Here is a 20,883-nt window from a genome sequence, read left to right as displayed (position 1 = left end):
TTCTATTCCAGTTTTTTTATTAAATCAAAAAAGAGTCAATCTCACATTTAGGGAATGTAAAGTACTGTACATTTTAGCTGTCTTGGAACTGAGACAAAACTATCAGCCCTGCCTAGAGAGGACAAAAAGCCATCTGAAACTAAGTCAACAGTTCAGTTAACAAATAAATTGGCAAACTTCTGGTGAAAAATCTAGGAAAGTTTTCTCCAGCATCTACCTGTTGCCTAGTATAACTGATATTACCTGCTGAAATTAATTGAAGGAACTCTATTACAGCAGCTTACATGATCTACATAACTATGACAATAATAGAAATTGTCTTACGAAGACTTCACAAGCTAAACAATAACTGACAGAAGCAATACTTCCAATGTGCATATAACGCACTTTTTCATCTGTCATACTGGAATATGTCAGCTTAAAAAGGGAAAGGAGAATAAAGAAAAATACATTTTAAACTATAAGCAGTATAACAAAAAATAGCACCCCAAAAGAGGTAATGTTTTAGTTTGATATTGGCTCATTTTGATATTGGCTCATTTTCATTTTTAAGGGACATAAAAAAAACAGCAGAAGAAAGGGTGAAGAATATTCTATGATACATTAATATTTTTATCCATCTGTTTTGTCTGGCTTCTGTGTTGTAACACATTGTAGGAATTGGGAAAAAAAATATACAATTCTTATAAAAGTAATATTTACTCAAGAGAAAAATATTGCTCTTGTTCTGGTTCATCTAATTCCATTTTTATGTTGTATTTCTGGCCAAGAATACTCTCCAGGAGTTCTTTGATCATCTGGTCTAAGGGAGATGGAGAAGTAGACTGCAGGGAAGCAATTATTTCATCAATAGACCTTGCAACCACTTTCACAGGCAGCACTGGGTTGGAAGTAGACCCTTCAGATTTGCTCTGCTGGAAATTCTTCTCGTATATTTTTGAAATGTCTGGTCTAGTTACATCCCTTGCCTCTTCCATCTCTTCTTGAGCAGACCTCACACTTGGCTGCTCACTTCCTTTTCCCAGAATCCTTCTCAATTCAACATCTAAATCTTGTTGCTTTGCTTTTGAAATCACTCTGTGTCTCTTCTTACAGCTTTCCCTAGTTAGTTTTGCTTTTCTTGAAATGCTTTTACTTGGATCAGAATCTGTAGAGCTAAATTCAACACTATCTTTAATGACTGTACCTGTTTCTTGAGTTGTACCTCTTTAATTCTGAAGATCCATCTGTAGCATACACACTCAATCCTTAAATTTATTCTCAACTTTTGTCTTTTCTAATGAGATAGGGGAGCTATTAACATGAAAACTAAATCCGGAGTAATGACTTCTAAGGTGGTGATGGGTGTTTGACTGTTACAATTTTTTTTAGTGGTACCTGCAAATGATGATATTACTGGAAGATTTACAACTGTATTTTCATGAATAAAGTTGCATTGACTTTTCCAGAGCAACTTCCCTGATTTTTTGTCAGCACAGTCTTCTTCTATAGATTTATTTTTTCTTCTCATCAGCCTGACTCAGGAGTTTGTTTTTTCATGTCTCTTGCTTCAGAAGACACCCTTACTTTCTTTGAACTTCAGAACGCCCAGTGAATTAATTAAGAATATTTTTATTTATATTCATGACAGGCTCATGTAGACTCTTCGACCTCTGGAGAGGATAATGTTCTTAACTGAGGCAATTGATCTGGTGTTAAATCTTCCAATAAGGGCTAAATGCTCATGTTCCTGAGAGCAGTAACTATTGCTTGTTTGATCTTCAGACTGCCCCACTGAGATTCCTCGCATATAGTATCATGTTCCTTAACCATATTCAGTGCCTCCACATAATTCAGTCCTGAGTACTGATATTTTCTAGCAATTTTCTCTTACTGTATGCAGTCTGTAAACTCAAGCAGAAATGAGGATTCATATTTTATGCATATACAGAGGTGCCAGCTTGCAAGGGCTCCTATATTTTGCTAAGGGTCCCGTTGGTGTTCACAAGATTGTTCCAAACAGTGTTATGAAGCACCAGCAACGGCTATCAGCATTTTACATCAGGAAACAATCGAATCATTTCTAATTTTGGGAGTACAAGTTGAAAGTTGGAAGGAAACCTCAAACAGGAAAACAAAGCAAATGAGAAAGAATAAAGCACAACACTTTCTCGAAGTAAACACAAATAGCTTCCCGCCTACAAAACAAACAAACAATAAGACCAGCGACCACCGGGCCCCTCCAAGTCCCAGTCCTGCCTGTCCCGCAGGGCCTCCTGGCTGGTGGCCTCGCGGTCCCGAGGCGGAGCCGCCGCCGCTGCCTCCGGAGCCGGGCAGGGCAAGGACGAGCAGCGCGCTCCCGAGCGGGGAGAGAGCGCGCAGCGCCCGCTGCAGCCCCCGCCCAGCGCTCTGCCCCGGCGGCAGCGGCTGCCAGCACGCCGCGCTCAGAGACCGGGACGTGAAGTATTTTATGAGTCGGGCACTGGTGAGACATTCGTCTCCTAAGTGAGCTGAAACGGATCAGCCTCATCTGGGGATGTCGTTAGACATGTGTCTTCCAGCTTACCCGCGGGATCCTGAAAGGCACAGGATGGGCAAGGGATTTGCTCCTTGTTAGCCTCATTTGTCTCCTGTGTATGGCAGCCCTTGCTCTGGTGTCAGCTTTGCCCTGAGAACCAAACATATGAATGGGCATTTCTGGGAACTTGCGCACCATGCATTGGAGTTGTTTCCTGGGTGCAATTGTAGACACAGTTTTCTTACAAAACTATTTTTTTTATTGTCAAAGTCTCAGCTTGGAGATGAAAGCCCCAGTCAGCTGTGTGCAGTTCATTCATCATCATCAATAAAGTTTCTGTTATTGGGATTTTATTTTCACTACTATCAGTTGTGCAACAGTAGAGACTCCATCTCAGAGTCCATAAACCAAACAGCTTTGTGGTATTAAATGAGCAAAAAAGTTTGAAACCAGTTCTCTGAGAGGAGTCCTGGCATCATGTATTGCAGTTTTACTAGCCAATCCTTCAGAGAACAAAGATGTCGAACATTTTTGATAGCTGTCTGGTGAAAGTTAAATTTTAACAGTAGTTCTTTTCACACATGAAGTACGTACTATAAGTGGACGAAAAAAAAAAAAGAGTGTTTCAGTGTCCAACAAATACAGGGAAGAGAGCAAATGCCAAAAATCATCAAACTTCAGGAAATAAATTTTAAAAATTAACTTATAAATTAAAGAAAATGTGGAAAGTCAAACTGAATCTATCAAGATGGTCATAACCATGGCCTACAAACCTACAACATGACATTGATCAGGTTCCCAAGAAGACTGATGGTCTAGAACACATGCAAAGCAAAGCAGATTATAGCGGTAAGGGGGGAAAAGCAGTTTCCTGTACATAATATGAATGCAAAGTGCTGGAATTTCCATGAATCTCTGGATTGTAACAGTTCACAGAATTACGCTTGTCATCCACTTAAGTCTGTTATGGTGAGTAAAAATAAAGCCTTTTTTTCCTTTTTCCACTTTGGAACCTCCAACACCCATGTGATCACAAGGAACTGTAGGGACTAACTGCAGATATTGGATTCAAATATGGCATCAAACTGATTGAAAAGCTCCACTAGACTAATAGGCAAATGTCTCCTACTATCTTCTCCTTTCTTTGTAGCTTTCAGCTACATTTTTGTGGGGTTTTTTTTCCTGCCTAATTGTATTCCTGGAGTTCAAGGGGCACACAGTGTCTTTCTTGCAAAGAATGACACTTATACTAGGCTAGATGGCTAATTTTTATCTTGATAATGCAACTGAAAACCTGTTGAAGATGAAAGTTATTGGCCTGTCATTACATGCCAATTAATAGCAAGTTTTCTCTTCTGATAGCAAGATAACTTATTAAAGCCCTGAAATATGCCCTAGAAGGCTTCTCTATTTGGTGCCTAATTTGCTTCTCTGTCTGTCTAGCAAGAATCCCAGAGTAGCTGGAGAAGCAGTAGTAGAATATCAAACAGCTGTTCTCTGTTGAAGGATTCCTGTTAGCAGTCCAGGCCATTAAAGCAGTTCAGAACAGGAATGAAGTGTTCGATTACCACATTGAAGATGAATCCTATTAGCAGTTTAATGCAGATGTAAGCCTAGAGAACAGATTCATTTCAAACTAGTTAAACAGTAAGTAAAGCTTCAATGATTTCGTTTACCTAGAACAGTTCCTCTCTGCAGGAGTCACAGTGGGATGTGGAAGAAAAAGCCCTGCATGTGAAGAGGTATTTGCATCAGGAAGTTCCAGTATGAACCTGCTGAATGACAAGAAGGATTTGCATTTAAAAAAAAAAAAAAAAGTCTTAGGAGGAAGGGAAAAAACCTTAGGCACAAATTTCCTCTTTAATTTAATAGTGGTGATAAAGTGGCAAATGAGTATGCTGCGTTATCTTACTGTATCTGTTGGCTGTCAGTTCTGCTTGCAGAAGGGCAGTGGCTGGCTCCTGGGGAATGCAGTTAGCTTGTGAGAGAGGTTCAAGCTTTGGTTCTTAAACATGTCCTGTGTTAATGGTCTCTAGGCCTTGTAAGCAAAGCAAGTAAACACCCAAGGGGATCTGATGTTAAGTCACAAGCACTACATTTTTTCCCCTACTAAGCCGCACATGATGCTTAGCAGCCATTCCTGGAGAAACTGTTGCCTGTATATCCTCTAGATCCTTTACTTGAATTCCAGAGATGACAACTGCACAGATTCTCATCTCTGATACACAGGAAAACAGAGAAAGCTTTTCCCCCCTTTCCCCAGGTATTATTATTATCATCCCTTAATGATCACAGCGATGCTTGAAGCCTGAAGGTGGGGAGTTTTATTAAGTATTTAGTTAAACAGGTTAAGCCCTATCTCTGAAGACTGCAAATTCCAAAATTTAATCAGTAGATGAATCTTTATAGTTAGCAAATGGATCTAGATTTGGAAAACCTTCTGCAAGTTCAGTCCCTGGGTACACATTATTATTTTTCATAATTAGACCTCACCAGATCACTAAGCTTTCTAATGTCACATAAATTGTGTTATCTAAGTTATTAGTCTATTAATGTTATAAGGATTTTTTTTCTTCTTAGGAAGAAAAGCAATCATTAAAAAATTGTTCAGTTGGTTAGAGAAATTAAAAAATGCAATTCCTCATCTCTGAAATTGTCTGAGTCCATGTCATGCAGGAAGTCCCACCCCCAGTGCACAGCAATTCCACGATCCAAGCACATGATGGACTGAGATGCACATAGTGCCCCACAGACACTGGGAGGCAACTGGAGTTAATCATGCTTCCAATAGCCAACTTCATCTAGGCAACCCAAAATCAGGACAGCATGGTGCATATGAAATGCCTACAGCCTGCTATAGGCTCTTGAGAAAATACCACAAAGAGTCCTTGGAAAGATGAGCAGTTATTGTTCAAAGGAAAGTAAGAGCATAACTACTACCTCACACCTAGTTTAACACTAAATGCTAAGCCTCACCTTGGTATCCTTTTCCAGCTGGCTGTGACAATCTTTGCACATGTCATAGTCCAGAGGCTCGCCAGCCCTGCAGGTGCTGCATTCTCCTTTCTGCTGTGCTACAGCCAAAGCACTGATCCAGTCTGCCTCAAAACGGCAGTACACATGCTCAAAACTATTCCCCAATGCCATAGTTCAAAAAGGATAAGAGCATATTTACAAATACATTTTCACCATGATGTCCAAGTAGCATTATTCCATTTTATAAACCAGAACAAAGAGAGACTGAATGACTTTCTAAAGTCCCCTAGTAAAACCAGTGGTAAATTCGTAACTGAATCTGTGCTTCTGACTGATAATAAAGAGAAAATCAGAGGTATGTATACTCAGGGAACAGGCTACTCTTTGCTTTTCCAGGGCATCAACATCTTTAACATTTCTGTCAGGTATATATATAAAATAGCCATACATAATCAGACTAAATGGATTGATTATAAGGTAAAATTCTTAACTGTGAATTTTGGGCATTGGGAATGTAGCACAAAAAGTTCTCTGACAGTTACACTGTGGGGACAGTAGTCTGCAGCAGAATAGTAGAGTAAACAGCAGAGGGGTTATCTCTTAAATCAGACAATGTCAATACTGAAAAGACTTTTTGTTAGTTGCATCCAGCTGAGCTGAAGGAAATACTTTTTTTTTTCCCAGTGATCAATCTATATTGAATCCCTTGTGCAGTAAGCAGCCATGGAAAGGTTTTGTGGAATTAGTATTATAAATCACACATTCAATCCCTTTGTGAGTGTTGAAAGCATTGTCATTCTTCTAATCACTATATCCTATCTTTGATCCATAACAAATATGCACACCCAGCTCTACTAATCTCCATTATGATTGTAAGATATCTGTATTTGCCAGTGCCATGCCAGCAGAAATAGTTAACATTTTTTCTTCCTCCTAGGATTTTGGGCTTTGTCTTTTTTTTTCTCCTCTCCTCATTTAAGAACATAGGCATTTCCTAATATAATATAATGTAATTCAAAATGGATATAAATTAAAAAGTTGAAAACGAGATGAAGCTCTTTTATTATAAAGTGTATTTATAATGAGAAGATCAATACAATGAGAAAATCACTGGGTCATTTTGAGTCAAAATGATTCACAGATTTATTTTTAGCATGACATGACAGTAATGTTTCCAAGAACATGCTATTTTATTATATAGCCCAAGAGAAATTACATTAGTTACTTCTGGAAGTCCATTACACATGGCTGTTTATAGGCACAAGGTCAGAGACATTCCTGGCTTTCAATAAGGCTGTAAGCAATAAACAGAGAAATTACAGCTAAACACCTGACAAAGTCTTTTCTGGGATTGGGCCTTCGCTTGCATTAGTTTTAAAATTTGACTATATTTGATTGTATCAAAGATATATCATATCTCTACTCTCCGTTGTCTTTCAGTTAATACAGCAGGTTTCCAATTGGCCATTCCACTCCAGCTCTTGTGTTCTCTTAGGACAACAGCTTGATAGTGAATGCATAGGTGTAGATATAATGTGTTTGTAGATCACAGGCTTCACAGCTGAAGACTCAGCTTAATCTCACTTAATCACAAGAAAAAATCTTCACATCACAGCAACAAAAAGAAATGCCCCCCAAAGGGCAGGGAGAGTTGTCTGCAGAGGCTGAAGTTCCAGCTACCTCTAAGGATAATGTTAGAAAAGATTTAAAGGATTTCTGGGAATGGATGGATTTTGGAGCAAATATTCATCGATCCTAAAACGGGGAAAAGGGTTTGTTTAATGGATAACGACAAAGCCAACTGACAACCTGTGAAATTGTTTGGATGGAAGAGAGGGGTGTTCCTTTTAGGAGGAACTGAAGGAAAGTTCAGATTCCCTCTCAACCATCCCACCTTAACACATAAAAAGGAATAAACCTGGAACTACATGCACAGCAGAAACACTTTAGCTGCCTTGTTGGCTAGAAAGGGATGGAGGAGGAATGAATTAAATCTGATTCTTACCTTGTCTCACCTGTAGCTGCACAGAGAACTGAACCCAAGTGATGGAAGCCATGTGGTGATCTAAATAATCTTCATTATGTCAGTCTCTTTAAACTTCTCAGAAATTTTCAAACTCACTTTTGAAGTACTTGAAGCAGCAGCAGAAGCTTAGACAGCTGCTGGAATGATGAACCACTCTTCAAAATCCTGAACAGCTTCTTCTCCTGGGAAGTCCTAACATTTTACTAAAACCAGACCTTCCTCTACTTTCCCATAGGCACTGGTTGACTATACTATTTTATGGATCTCATGACTTTGGGTATTACCAGTTGATACTCACACTCTCACATTTCAGAGTAAAACTACAGACTGTGTTAGGGTATCTGGTCATCCTTTTCCAGGGCAAGCATCATTTTTGCTATACACAGGTTAGTTATGTCCTGTAAAGGAGTAAATGGCCAGTGTTTCTATATCTGTGAAAATGCTGCTACACACTCCACAATTGCTCAATGTCCTTGGTAATACAGCTCAAGAAAATGAGCAGTGAATGCAGCTTGAATTAATTTATACTCTAGAAACTGCAAGCTGGATAACGTTATATAACACTGTGGAACTGCTCCCTGAGGAGGAGTTTAAATAAGACAGCCTTTATTTTGAACATTTAATTCTTCAGAGCTGTCAGGCAAAGAAGCCATCTAGAATGGATAACGGTATCTCCCAATGCTTTTCTGCAGAACTACTGTAGAGACAGAGACAGTGAAATTAATAGCTTTTGCAGGTAAAATAGAAGATAGCAAACAATTTGAAAATGTGGTGATATGCAGTAAAAGAAAGTAGCATTCCTTCATTCTCCATCTCTCAAAATTAAAGGTATGAAACCAGTCTACTTTCTACATAGGAAAGTCAGTTTGCAAAAGAACTGAAGTAGTATATTAAGATTAATATTACAAAGAGCTGATCAGCTCTGAATCTATTGTCCAATACATAGATATTGGTTTTTTATCAGTAAAGCAGATATTCTCAAAGATAACTCACTGCAGGTTTTGGCGAAACAAGGCTATTGGAGAGTGGAAATACCTTTGATTCCAGCAGCAGATATTGTTGGGGCAGGGAGGGCAGATTTTAGTCCATTAAATTACTGGGGCAATTTTAACAAAGAAATAATTCTAGAATTCATGCATAGGTGCATCTCCTATCAAGGTTTGTTTCTTATACCAGTTTGTTTAGATTAACTGCACTCACTGCCTTAGTTTGCTTTTTTTGCTTCCTGCAAAAATCCATATATGTCCTGAAACACCATTTTTGGAACGTGGGGGAGATTCTACAAAGTGGGTGACATCTACGTACTTGTGTTTATCTGTGCATAATCATATTCCTATCTCTTCTGATAGTGTTTCTTCCATGCCATAGTACGTGGCTGCTACAAAACAAAACACCCTTTAAAACAAAATAAACCAAGTAAGATTTTCAAAAATATATCAAGTAATTGAACAAGAACAGACACACCGATTGAAATACATGACAGAAGCATTTACATTTATGTTTCAGTATATCATAAGTAAAACAAACTATAACTGAAATAAATACCTACATTGCTGCTTTGAATCAAATTACTATTATGAACTGCATTTATTCTTGTAAAAGTAAAGTAAAACACACTTTGTCAATCACATGCTCCAGTGTGGGTATCCTGACAGCTGGAGTTCTGGAAACAGCATACATACATCTAACCATATTAGCAAAAATAAACTGGTTGTTTGTGATGGGTAATGATTTACCTAGTTAAGAACTCTTTTATTACACTATAGGAAAAAAATCCCAAAAGAACACAAAACAGAAGCTCCCTTATTCTCATCACTGTAACCATCGGATATCAACATAATTTTTCATTTCATTATTTGCTCCTCTTTCTCCTTTAATTGGTTAGATACATGAGTATTTCAGAGGATGAGATATTATTTGTTATGTCGTTCATGTCTTATGATATCGGCTCTGCAGGATGCCTAGAAAATGAAATGCAATGAATTGCACTGAAATTAAAATAAAACAAAATAAAATAAAATAAAATAAAATAAAATAAATAAAATAAAATAAAATAAAATAAAATAAAATAAAATAAAATAAAATAAAATAAAATAAAATAAAATAAAATAAACCCTGCCACGGAACATCACTGTTGTAACGAGCTACACAATGTCTCCAGGGCCTGGCACAGCGGCCATGAAAGGAGCCCGTGAGAGCCCGCAGGCCCGGCGCCCGGGCCCGAGGGCGCGGCCGCGGCAGGACTGGGCCTCGGAGGGGCCGCGCTCCCGGGCCCCCGGCGGCACTGCCCGCGTCCCTCAGCCCCGGCGCCCGGCGGCCGAGGGGGCTGGAAACGCGCGGCCGAGGGCCCGGCAGCGGGCAGGCAGGGCCCGGCCGAGAGGAGTGAGACGCCCGGCCCTTCCTGCCCTGGATGGTGCGGCGGAGAGGGCACGTCTAGCCCGCCCAACAGAACCAGAGCACGGCTCCTGGGGAGCAAGAGGGGCTATAGGAAAAGGGGGTGCCCTACCTTGGGCCGGTCGCAGGAAGGAGGCTATTTGATGGTCACGGTCAAAGATTGGAAGAGCCCTCTCACTTAGCAAAAGCTCAGAAGCAAATGATGACCCCATGCAGTGCCCTCCCTGCTGGGGCCCTGCTCCCCAGCGAGAGGAGGGTGAAAAGCCGCCTTCTCGCCCGTGAGCTCCGGGGGCAGGGGCGCGGGAGCGACCGCCCCGACGGGGGCTCCTCGGGCCGAGTCTGAGGGGACCCCCACGGGCTCTTCTGGATGAGAACTCAGCCGCAGGAGCACAGAACCGGGGCGGCTGTGCCTGTGTGAGGGGCGGAGGCAGAGAGGGAAAACAGCCCCCCGATCGGACGCTTCCTCTGTGGGCTCCCCGCAGAAGGAGCGGCGCTGCCGGCAGCCACCTACCCCCGCTCCCGGAGCACCCACGATCCCGCCCCGTCCAAAGTGCCCGGCTATGGGCACAGGCACGTTCCCAGACGGTTACTGTTTGTCCGCTTGAATGGGAAAGGATTTCAGGTTGGAAACAGACGGGAAGACAGATTTCCCATCGTGGGGGAGGCTGACGGGGTCCCACGGTGTTTTCGGGGACCCGCTGCACAGGCTTGGGCCAGTCTGGAAAGCCAGGTATGAGGGACCCTCTGCCGGAGACAGATCCGGGCTAACGAAAGGAAGGATGTAAGCATAGGGCAGGGAATGCATACCGATACGGAGAAAACCTCACAGCTCCTTCCCGAGCTAAACGCCTGGCCCGCGCGAGCACTGCCGAGAGAATCTCGTTCAAAAGACGATGGTATTTTGGATAAAATAGAGTAAGCCCCTGCGAGTCAAACCCAAGGGCCGGCAGATGCTGCTGCAGCCAGGGGGAACTTAGACCGGAACGAACTGAAACAGCGCTCCACGTTAACATTAAAGCTCCCGCCGCTCGCATCGGCCGCCCGGCCCACGCGTGGCAGAGAGCCTGCGGGCGGCGCTCCCGGGCGGCGCTGGGCTCCGAGGAGCTCCGGCCCCCGTGGGCAGCGCCGCGCCAGGGCCAGCTCCGGTACTAGAGCAGCTGCGGGAAGCCGCTTCCCACCGGCGAGGCCACTCGGCCCGTCCAGAGGGCGGCGAGATTCCCGAAAACCCAGACCCTTGCTGAGCGGCCTTTGCGGGGCCCAGCTCTTCCCGACAGTGCTGGTAACACGGTCTCTCCTGGAGGTTCTGCCCCCACTCCACACACATATTTCCGTATTTTTTTGGTCAGGTTTTATCTTTGCACCCTTGGCAGAGGGCACTGGTGGAGCAAGAGCTGAGACCCTGATCCCATCTAGCCGGGTAAAGCAGAGCTCACCTCAGCCTGCACTTTCACCAGGTTGCACTAAAAGGTCGCCCTGAAAAAAAAAATTAAAAATCAAAGAAAGAAAAAAAGAAGAAACAAACAAACGAAAAGTGTACAGAAACTGTTGCTACTCGAACCAGAGCTGGGGAAAGCTGCTGCACTGGGGCCAGTGCTACTTAACCTGACTCCTGAAAACCCCATCAGCTAGGCGGGACTGGAGAGCTCCTGGCGCATCCTAGGAGAGCGCTTCTCTGCTGAGCCTGCTGCAAAGGATACTGATAAATCCCGCTGGACTCGCAGAGCATCCTCTATAGGGCTTCACTACATAAAGGCTCAAGTGCAGGGCAAGGGCAACTACCGAAATACCCGCTTTTTCCTGTGGCCGTGGGCAGAGGCGTCCTGACCCTCTTCTGGACTTAAGGGAGGATTTTCTCCACCAGGGCTGCACCACAGCAACCGGACTGAAGAGAATTTCCAGCAGCGGCTGGCTCTGACTAGGGCTTGCTTATTATACATCAAGTCGAGAGGATATAAGCAGATTAAGAGAAGATCCTGCCTGTGCTCTCACCTCTGGGAGCAACCTCAGGAGGGAGCTAAGCCCGCAGCCGGACAACAGGAGGCGCTGAGGCTTTGCGCAACGCACGGCTCCCCTCCCCTCTCGGGCAGCGGGCATCCCAGCCGGGGCGGCCTGGGGGCGGCCGGCCCGCCGGGCGGCTTTGCCGGCTCCACGTTTGCTCCGCCCGGTGAAACGCCTCCGTGGTTTGTAGCAGCATCCGATGAGCGAGGCCGGCTTTGTGCCTGCCCTTTTTTCCAGGTACGGGGTGACCCAGCATGGGCCGCCCGGCGTCCCATCGGGTGTTGCTCCCGCGGGGCTGGGCTCTGGAAAGCGAGGCAGCACCGCCCCGAGGTCACCCAGCGCGGGGGGGGCGACAGCGGGGTCTCTGGGGCAGCTGCACTCCTGCCAGCATCCCCGCATGCGGCTGTGCTGCTAGGGTGGAAGCATACTCCACAGACCTCAAACACTGAAATGGGCAAGCCACCACCGAAAGGTCTCTGTTTTCAGATATATACACCGCTTCCAGTAGGAAAAGAGGGAGGGTGCAGACATGAAGACGGCAATGATAATATTTCTTAGATATTCCACTGGGGTTTGTCCCAGTTTCCACGGGTGTAGTTTGACCATTTGAAAAAGCAGGAGTTTAATCCAGTGCTTTTATATATTTTATTTCCTTCAAGACATGTTTTCATATGTTATTCTCTTCTGCTGATTCCAGAGTTTTGTTTGTTTCGAGGATTTGACTTAATTCTGTAGATGAGGAGAGAAAGAACAAAGAAAGGGGTAACAGAAAATGCATTTAGAGAACAAGTTAAAACATATTTGTCGTGGCAGAGATATACTATATCTCGTCATTTGAATCCTGTGTCTATATAAGAAACTTTAAAATCCTGTATGTGGGGGTGACATTTCCACAGTTCACTCGAGAACAAATCACTGTGGAAGCAACTGTGGCCATGCTGAACGATAAACACGTCAAGCTGAAATTCAGACCCAGGTGTGTATTATAGTTTGTGTGGTATGATGTGCAAGCCTTTCTCAAAATCCCAAGAAGCTTTGTTTCCCTTTCAAATTCCCACTGTTGGAAAAGTTGTTTGGGTTTGGGGGGGAAGGGCTATGAGCTGCTGGTTGGTGATGTAGATTTTTTGTTTTGTTTTGTTTTGACTTTTTTGATTTTTGTTTTCTACTCTGAGGCAATATAAGTTCTAGTAGCTAGGTGGAAACGAACTCACAAGGGATAGGATAGAGAAACCTAAGAAAAGTCCGTGGTATTGACATAGGCTCGAAGAGCCGGACAGGACAGAAAATGTTTGATCCCTCTGCAAAGACTGAGAGATTCCTTCCATAATAATAAAAAGCTTTTTCCAATGTCAGTTTGTTTTATCGGTGTTTTTTACCTTTTACCAGCCTGTGTAGAATCCTCCTCCCCTGTTCATTATGAGAAATCAGGTCAATAAGCAAGAAGTTGGAAATTAGATACTCGCTACATATTATTGCTGCTCCTGGGCTTCTGGAATAAGAGAAAGCTTCCAAATGAGCCTTCTGGGCTGAAGGCTTTCCACAGTAAAGATATAAAATGGTTCTAGTGACTCACCTGATGTTTGCCAAGTGGAGGTTAATATCAGTGGATCCGCATTCAGGCCTCTGTCCGTATTTATTTGGAACCTGTAGTATTATGTCTCAGCACCGTGACTCACATGGTTTCTGAACATAAGGCACCCGAAAAAGCAATATCATTATCACCATCTACATAGGACGGCACCCCGTTTGAAGGGCTCGTTTAGCCCGGAGGAAGAGGGGGGTGTGGTGGGGGGAGAGTTGGGAGGGCTTTGGGGAGCGCGGAGCAGAGCCTCCTGCTCGCAGCCCGGAGCGCCTAATCCCATCCCCTGCCCCGAGGGCGATGGGAACGTGGGGCGCCGCGGCAGGGCCTGGAGGTACCTACGCTCTAACCAACTGTGAAGTGACGAGCGGGAGAGGGGGGAACCTGCGGACTTCAGGACTCGGGACTTTGAAGCACGTCCCGGTCATCAAGTTAAAGGAGCATCTACCGGCCTTTAGTAAATATTGCCTCTAATCTCAGGGGTTTAAGGCTGGATGGCCTTTTGCGTTCTCTTCAAATAGAGGGGGCTGCCCTTCCTTCATCTGTCTCATTTCATTTCCCCCTATCCCTCCTAGCGTTTGTCCTGTCCACCTGAAAGGGTGGTCGTGCCCGTCCCCCGTCCCATCCCGTCCCATCCCGTCCCGCCCCCCGCCCCCCTCTGTCCCCCTCTCCCACCTCTGTCTCTCCTTCTTTCCCCACATGCTTAAACCAATTACGCAGCTTTGCAAATAAAGTGCCGCCCCGGGGGGAGTTGCAGGCGAGGGGGACTGCCTTGTTTGCAGGTGCATCTCCGGCTTTGTAGGTGCGAACGCCTTTGTGCGGCGGACAAATGGGGAGAGGAGGAGGAGGAGGTGGGTACTTCTGCGACGTAAGATCCACATCAGCTCAACTCCACTCACATCCCAGCCGCACTTCCTCACTTTCTCAACTGTCTCGCCCCACACCGCTCCCTGCCTCCTTTTTGGCTGGTTATAGAGCAGAATTCAGCACCCCCCGCCTCTCCTGAGAGCTGGCTTCCTGCTAGGTCGGGCTTTCGAGTCTTTTCCTACTGCCCGTCGCTCACTTGCAAGAAGGCTGGATGGTTACACCGGGCAGGTTGGCTCCATAATGTTAGGGACTGTGAAAATGGAAGGGCATGAAAGCAGCGACTGGAACAGCTACTACGCCGACACTCAGGAGGTGAGTAAATCCCAGGGTCTGACTTCTCTGCTGCCCCTGTGCAGGGGAGGGGAGGACCTGGGGGTGGCTAGGGGTCTAGAGGGGGCAGCAATCGGAGGAATCGGTTTGCAGTCCAGATCCTGCCAACGCAAACGTACCTCCCCCTCCCTCCGGCGCCGAAACTGGCTAGGCTTCCCCAAGGAAAACACAGCTTCCAGGAGCCCTGGAGGCGTTTGGGGAAGACGCGGGGCGGCTGCGAGCCCGCCAGGAGGGCCGGGGGGCCGGGGGCAGCCCTTGATCTCATCTAAGAGGCGTAATCTTCTCTCGCGGCGGGCACAAAAGCACCCCGTAAACTCTTGGCTCGGGGCAGAGCACTCGCCGCGCCGCCGGCACCCGACTCCTTCCCGGCGGATGGCAGGGGCCGAAGGAGACGGACGCCAGCGCGTCCTGGCCGGGGGCAGCGCCTTCCCCGAGCTTCTCGGCGGGACCTCCGGCCTCCCTGCTCGCCAGCACCAGGCCCTCACCTGTTAAGGCCGGGGGAAAGAAAAGGAGGGGGAAGACGAGCCGTTCGCCCGCACTTTGCAGACGGGCTGCCCGCGGCGTACGCTGCTGCCGGCTGGCGGCGCTGCCGAGAGCCGGGCCGGGAGGGGCCCGCACCCGGACCCGCCGCCCCCCGCCCGGGCCCGGCCCGGACCGCGGCAGGCGCTCCCGCCCCCCGCGCCGTCTGACAGCGCCGTCCGTAAGGTGCAGGAGAACCGGCCCAAGCGCCCGCCGCTGCGGCGGAGGAGAGGGCCGCGACAGAGCCCGGAGCCGACCCCCGGCGCGCCTCGGCCCTGTGGGGCCTGGGGTCCGCGCTGTGCCCCTGAGGCTCTGCAGCGGGGCTCCCGGAGAACGGCAGCACGGCCCGGCAGCACGGCCAGCAGCGCCGCGGATTCCCGCCCTGGCAGCAGCCGTTTTGAGGAAGTGCGGCAGCGAGGCAGGCACCTGGGTGTGCGCACCCGGGCATTGCATCAGCACACCCGGACACACGGCTCCACAGTCCCCACGCCTCGTCCCGCACCCGAAGCTGGCACACGCGCCCATAGGGCCACGCGGACAGAGGCAGATACGTGTCACCCGGCTGGCATCTCCTTTAATAAAGGAAAGTCGGCTGAGGGCAAACAAGGGTCATCCTAATTATGTGCCGTTTCCAGACTCATTTTTCCTCGCTTATACGCATTGCCCACAAACATAAAGTTAAGGGAACTTCGTTTTTACTATTTTTTTTACTTCAATCTTTCTTCACCTCTTGTCATTTAATTTGAATAACTGCAAGAATGCAACATGGGAAACCCAGCCGCGTTCTACCATCTCAAATAATTAATGTGATCCTCTAAATCAAAAGTGCGTTTATAAGTTCGTGAAATTTGTGGGGATCGGAAATGAGTTTTAAATATTTAACCATTGCTTAAACCTCCTTTTCTTAGCCATATTAGCCGTAGTTCGAGTAAACTGAGGACGTCTTTCTCTCTCCTGTTAAATCAGATGCCGTAGCGGAAAGCACAAATTCAAGCTCTCCGGCTCTGCCTTTTTAAAGAGTTGTGTTATGTGTTAGGGTCCTTCAATTTTTTCCACGTCGTGCAATTATAGAAAATCTCAGAGGAAAAGTTCAGGCTTTTCATACTTTGGGAAAGTTTTGGTGTTTGATTGGTTGGTTGATTGATTGATTTTTTTTAACTTTAATTTAAAGATTGTTTTGATAGAAAATATAGACGGAGGGAAGCTTTCCACAGATAAAACAGGCCAACAAGACCTGTTTGGTTTGGGTGAGGGCTTTTAAAATTATTTTGCAACAAGGCATTATTGTATCTTGTATGTTTATTAGAAAAGAAATTTAAATTATTGCGGGAAGGGAGACACGCGTGAGATTTTTCTCAGAAAGTACAAGCAGTCTTTCTCCTTGGCGCAAACAGTGTACCCCCGCCAATTTCAGTACTTTCATGAGTTTAAGTATTTAACTAGCGAGACAGGACACATAAACAAAATACGGGAATTGCCCCGAGACAACACATCCTGCCGGGGCAGTCTGAGCCCGCAGCCCGGCTCCGCGAGGGCTTGGAGCGGCTCAGGGAAGACGGTCGGTCCCTGCGCCCCGCTGATCCCGGTGCAGCCCGCGCAAGCTGCGACACGCCGGTAAACCGGCAGCGCGTCCGGAGAGAGCACTCCTGCTCCGTGTTTATTTATAAATGTATATCGATACGAAATAGACCTTTTCATGGAAGTAGCTGCCTTTCCGTGCAGCTTTGGGGAAGCTTTTTCCCTGGTGTCGGGGACGCGGCCGGCGTCCCGCAGCAGGACGTTTGCACGGCTGGCTGGGCCAGGCTGGCGGATCCGGCCCCTACGGGGTCCTGCCACACCTCTCTCCTCTCTAACTCCGTCTCTTTGTCTCGCTGCCCTAGGCCTATTCCTCGGTGCCCGTGAGCAACATGAACTCGGGGCTGGGCTCCATGAACACCATGAACACCTACATGACCATGAACACCATGACGACAAGCGGCAACATGACCTCCAGCTCCTTCAACATGTCCTACGCCAACACGGGGCTGGGGGCTGGGCTGAGTCCCGGCGCCGTGGCCGGCATGCCGGCAGGCTCGGCGGGGCCCGTGAACGGCATGCCGGCCGGCGTGGCTGCCATGGGCACGGCGCTGAGCCCCGGTGGCATCAACGCCATGTCTGCCCAGCCGGCCCCCATGAACGGGCTGAGCCCCTACGGCGGCATGAACCCCTGCATGAGCCCCATGGCCTACACGCAGTCCAACCTTGGCAGGACACGGGACGCTAAGTCCTTCAAGCGGACCTACCCCCACGCTAAGCCGCCCTACTCCTACATCTCCCTCATCACCATGGCCATCCAGCAGGCGCCTAGCAAGATGCTGACGCTGAGTGAGATCTACCAGTGGATCATGGACCTTTTCCCCTACTACCGACAGAACCAGCAGCGCTGGCAGAACAGCATCCGCCACTCGCTCTCTTTCAATGACTGTTTCGTCAAGGTGGCCCGCTCCCCCGACAAGCCCGGCAAGGGCTCCTATTGGACCCTGCACCCCGACTCCGGCAACATGTTTGAAAACGGCTGTTACCTCCGCCGGCAAAAGCGCTTCAAGTGCGAGAAGCCGGCGAACAGTAAAGCCACTCAGGAGGGCAGGAAAGATCAGGCCGGGGCCTCTAATTCAAGCTCCAACTCCCCACTGCACAGAGGCCACAACAAACCTGCGCAGCTGGATACGGCCCCCTCTCTCTCCAGCTCCAACCCGTCCGCCAGCCCTCAGTCTATGGACCACAGTGGATCAAGCACGGAGCTAAAGACCTCGGCCTCGGCCGCCTCCTCCACAATCAGCTCTGTGCCCACCTTGGCCTCTGTCCCACACCCCCCTCACTCATTAGCCCACGAACCCCAGCTCCACCTCAAGGGTGATCCCCACTACTCCTTCAACCACCCGTTTTCCATCAACAACCTCATGTCCTCCTCGGAGCAGCAGCACAAGCTGGACTTCAAAGCCTACGAGCAGGCGCTGCAATATTCCTCTTATGGGGCCAGCATCCCCGGCGGGCTGCCCCTCGGCAGCGCCTCCATGGCTGGCCGGAGCAGCATCGAGCCCTCGGCCCTAGAGCCCTCGTACTACCAAGGTGTGTATTCCAGACCCGTGCTAAACACCTCCTAGCTGTGCAACCCCCGCCGCCGGGGCCGAGACCCCTCCTCCCCTTCCCGGCTTCTCTCCCCGCTTTCCCTGAGACAGACCAAGGTGTTTCCGCACGCTGCGTGCAAAGGACTGTTACTTTTTAATTGTATCGCAACGCGTTGTGTGTTGTTACGATCCACCACGACCTCCTGCAAAGCCGGCCGCGTCCCGCTTGTACATACTCCCTCCGGCCCCTGCCTCCCAGCCCCTCTCCCCGGAGACCTCCCCAGCCTATGCAGGGTGTTATTAAAAAGAAGAAAAAAATGTTGAGCGTGTAAACTACTTGTTTGTGCTTTCCGCCCTCTCGTCTCCCTCCCTTATGTGTTCTATAATCTCATGTAAGTTTACAGGTATGTGGCAATACTTTTAACAATACGGAGATGAAGAAGCGAGTAGACATTTAAGACTTTTTTTTTTTTTTTTAATTAAAAAGGCTTTGAAGGACAATACTGCTGTGAAGTAGCAAAACACTAAGAGAATCTCTAAGCAACAAGAGAACTATTTACTTTCTCGGATCATCCTTTTGATACTTGCAAAATAAACCTTCGGCTACTACAACCCACATAAAACCCAGATGCTGTGGGCCGGATCCTGCACTCCCGAGGGGACCAACTGCAGCTTTGGAGTGCAGGATGCGACCCTTATCTTTTTCCAAGTGTTACCTGTTTTGGGATGTAATATAAAGTTACAAGAGGTCACAGCCAGTTGGATTTTTTTTTTTCCTTCCCATCTGTTACTGAAGATTCTAGTTCATCAGGAACTCTCATCAACATGTGGATGACATTGTTATTTAATTTAAGTGTATTCATTGTGTACCAGCTAGAACTGTGTATCTATAACCAGGTTATTTTCCCCCTCCCCCAGGAAACATTGACTACTACACTGATGCAAGGAAAAGAGGACAGCTCTGTCTCTCCCCCTTTTTCAAACTTGTCTAATAAATTTTTTTTGTGGCCATTTAATTATCGCCATTGTTAGCTTATTTCATCCAGTGTTATTGCACTTTCCACAGTTTTACACGGTGTTAGCATAGCCAGACGGGTTTTATTATTATTCCTGTTCGCTGTTTCAATGTTCTTAATTTATTGCATGGTTTATATTGTTTTCTTTCTTTACAGCTGGAAATTGCTTTAAATGACCGTAAAAAATAATTACACGTGAATTTAAGAAATTTTGTTAATTTTATAAATGTGATTGTAATTGAAAAAAATATTTTGATTTAAAACGATAACTGAGAATTTAATGCGTGAAGTATGTTTTTGATCATTTGCAGTTAAGGACTTTAAATAAATCAAATGTTATCAATTAAATACTTCTGCTATTTTCTTACAAAATTTCTGGGGCGGGTTATGGAGGACGGAGCCGTGTGCAAGAAAAATCAAAACGTGCTTTTGTGCTAAAGTGTGGATGTGAAGAGGAAAGATTTGTACGGCCAGGCTTGTGCAGAGGCAAGGCAGGGGACGCTCCCGCAGGGTGTGATTGTGGGACGCTGCGGTGCCACCGGCCTGTGAAGCTGAGTGTGTGGTAATGTCCTTTATTTTATTTTAATTTTTTTCCCTAATTCACGGTTGTGGGATATGTTGAGGGATGTCAGGAAAAAGCCACCCGAGGCGATGTAACCTCCTGGGTGTTTTGCGGCCAGGGCTGCCGGGGCGGCGGCAGCCAGGCTCGGCGTTTCTCCGCCGGACGGGACGACGCCCACGGCGAGCATCCCCAGGGCGGCTCCACGCCGCTCCGGGCCGCTGGAAAGGCCCAGATCCCGCTTTGTAGTTCCGGCTCGGAACCACCCGTCGGAACGACACCAGCAGCCGCGCTGGAGAGCTCTGGTCTCCAGCAATAGACTTTGTCGGGGGAGGGGAGTTTAAGTGTGAACGGATTTCGCTGTGCCGAGCCCTGTTGGTGCACGGCCGCCAGATAAAAGAACTGTGTAATTCTCGTCATTATCACATAATTGCCCCCTGACGGGTTAGGGACAGCGGCCACAAACTAAATTAAGGTTCGACTTAGAAAAGAAAAGCCAAGCCAGCGTCCCAGGAATCTCACTACATTCTTCCAACACTACTACCCAGCTAAAAACGGGAGGGAAAAAAGAGTCTTGGGAGAGCCCCTCTGCTTTGCAAGTGTGGCCGGGTCGGCGGTGATCGCGGTCGGAGGTGCGCGCACGGCTCTGGGTGACACGGAGCTGTCTACCGCGTCGTGCTGTGCGGGTGCTCTTGGTCGGATGGGCATTTACCGCAGGTCCTCCCCCGGCTGCCGAGTGCGAGTCCTGCACCTGGGGGGAGGGGGTTCTGTCCCCGTCGCCGTGTGCGGCCGGTTACCCCATGGCCCGACTGTGTGGCACCTTCGCTTCTGAATGTCCCGAAATGGCAAACATCAACAGACCCCCCGCAGCCAGGGGCAGCTCGGGGCTGCTCGACACCGGGTCTGGGCGGGCGGATCCTATTCAAAGCCCCGCTTCTTCTGCCAAGAGGAGCTTCGTGAGAATCGAGACAGGATGAAGCCGATTTTCAGCAGGACTTCACTTGTCTCCCACAGA

The 20,883-nt window shown here is 47.5% G+C and overlaps 2 protein-coding genes across 2 annotated transcripts; one reads left to right on the top strand and one right to left on the bottom strand.

Moving 5' to 3' along the window:
- Positions 1-12,499: 12,499 nt before the first annotated feature.
- On the bottom strand, positions 12,500-17,058 carry LOC119702008 (synapsin-1-like). Its single transcript, XM_038139377.1, has 3 exons — positions 15,153-17,058; positions 13,465-13,574; positions 12,500-12,620 (listed from the first exon to the last, which is right to left on the bottom strand). Exons 1-2 carry the CDS (start codon positions 15,709-15,711, stop codon positions 13,564-13,566), a joined length of 570 nt encoding a protein of 189 aa, XP_037995305.1. The 5' UTR covers positions 15,712-17,058; the 3' UTR covers positions 12,500-12,620; positions 13,465-13,563.
- Positions 14,152-19,662, top strand: FOXA1 (forkhead box A1). Its single transcript, XM_038139376.1, has 2 exons — positions 14,152-14,649; positions 17,067-19,662. Exons 1-2 carry the CDS (start codon positions 14,578-14,580, stop codon positions 18,327-18,329), a joined length of 1,335 nt encoding a protein of 444 aa, XP_037995304.1. The 5' UTR covers positions 14,152-14,577; the 3' UTR covers positions 18,330-19,662.
- The last annotated feature ends 1,221 nt before the right edge of the window (positions 19,663-20,883 follow it).

Source organism: Motacilla alba, chromosome 5 (assembly GCF_015832195.1).
Source record: "Motacilla alba alba isolate MOTALB_02 chromosome 5, Motacilla_alba_V1.0_pri, whole genome shotgun sequence".
Classification (NCBI taxonomy): domain Eukaryota; kingdom Metazoa; phylum Chordata; class Aves; order Passeriformes; family Motacillidae; genus Motacilla; species Motacilla alba.
This window is presented reverse-complemented; position numbering and strand designations above follow the sequence as displayed.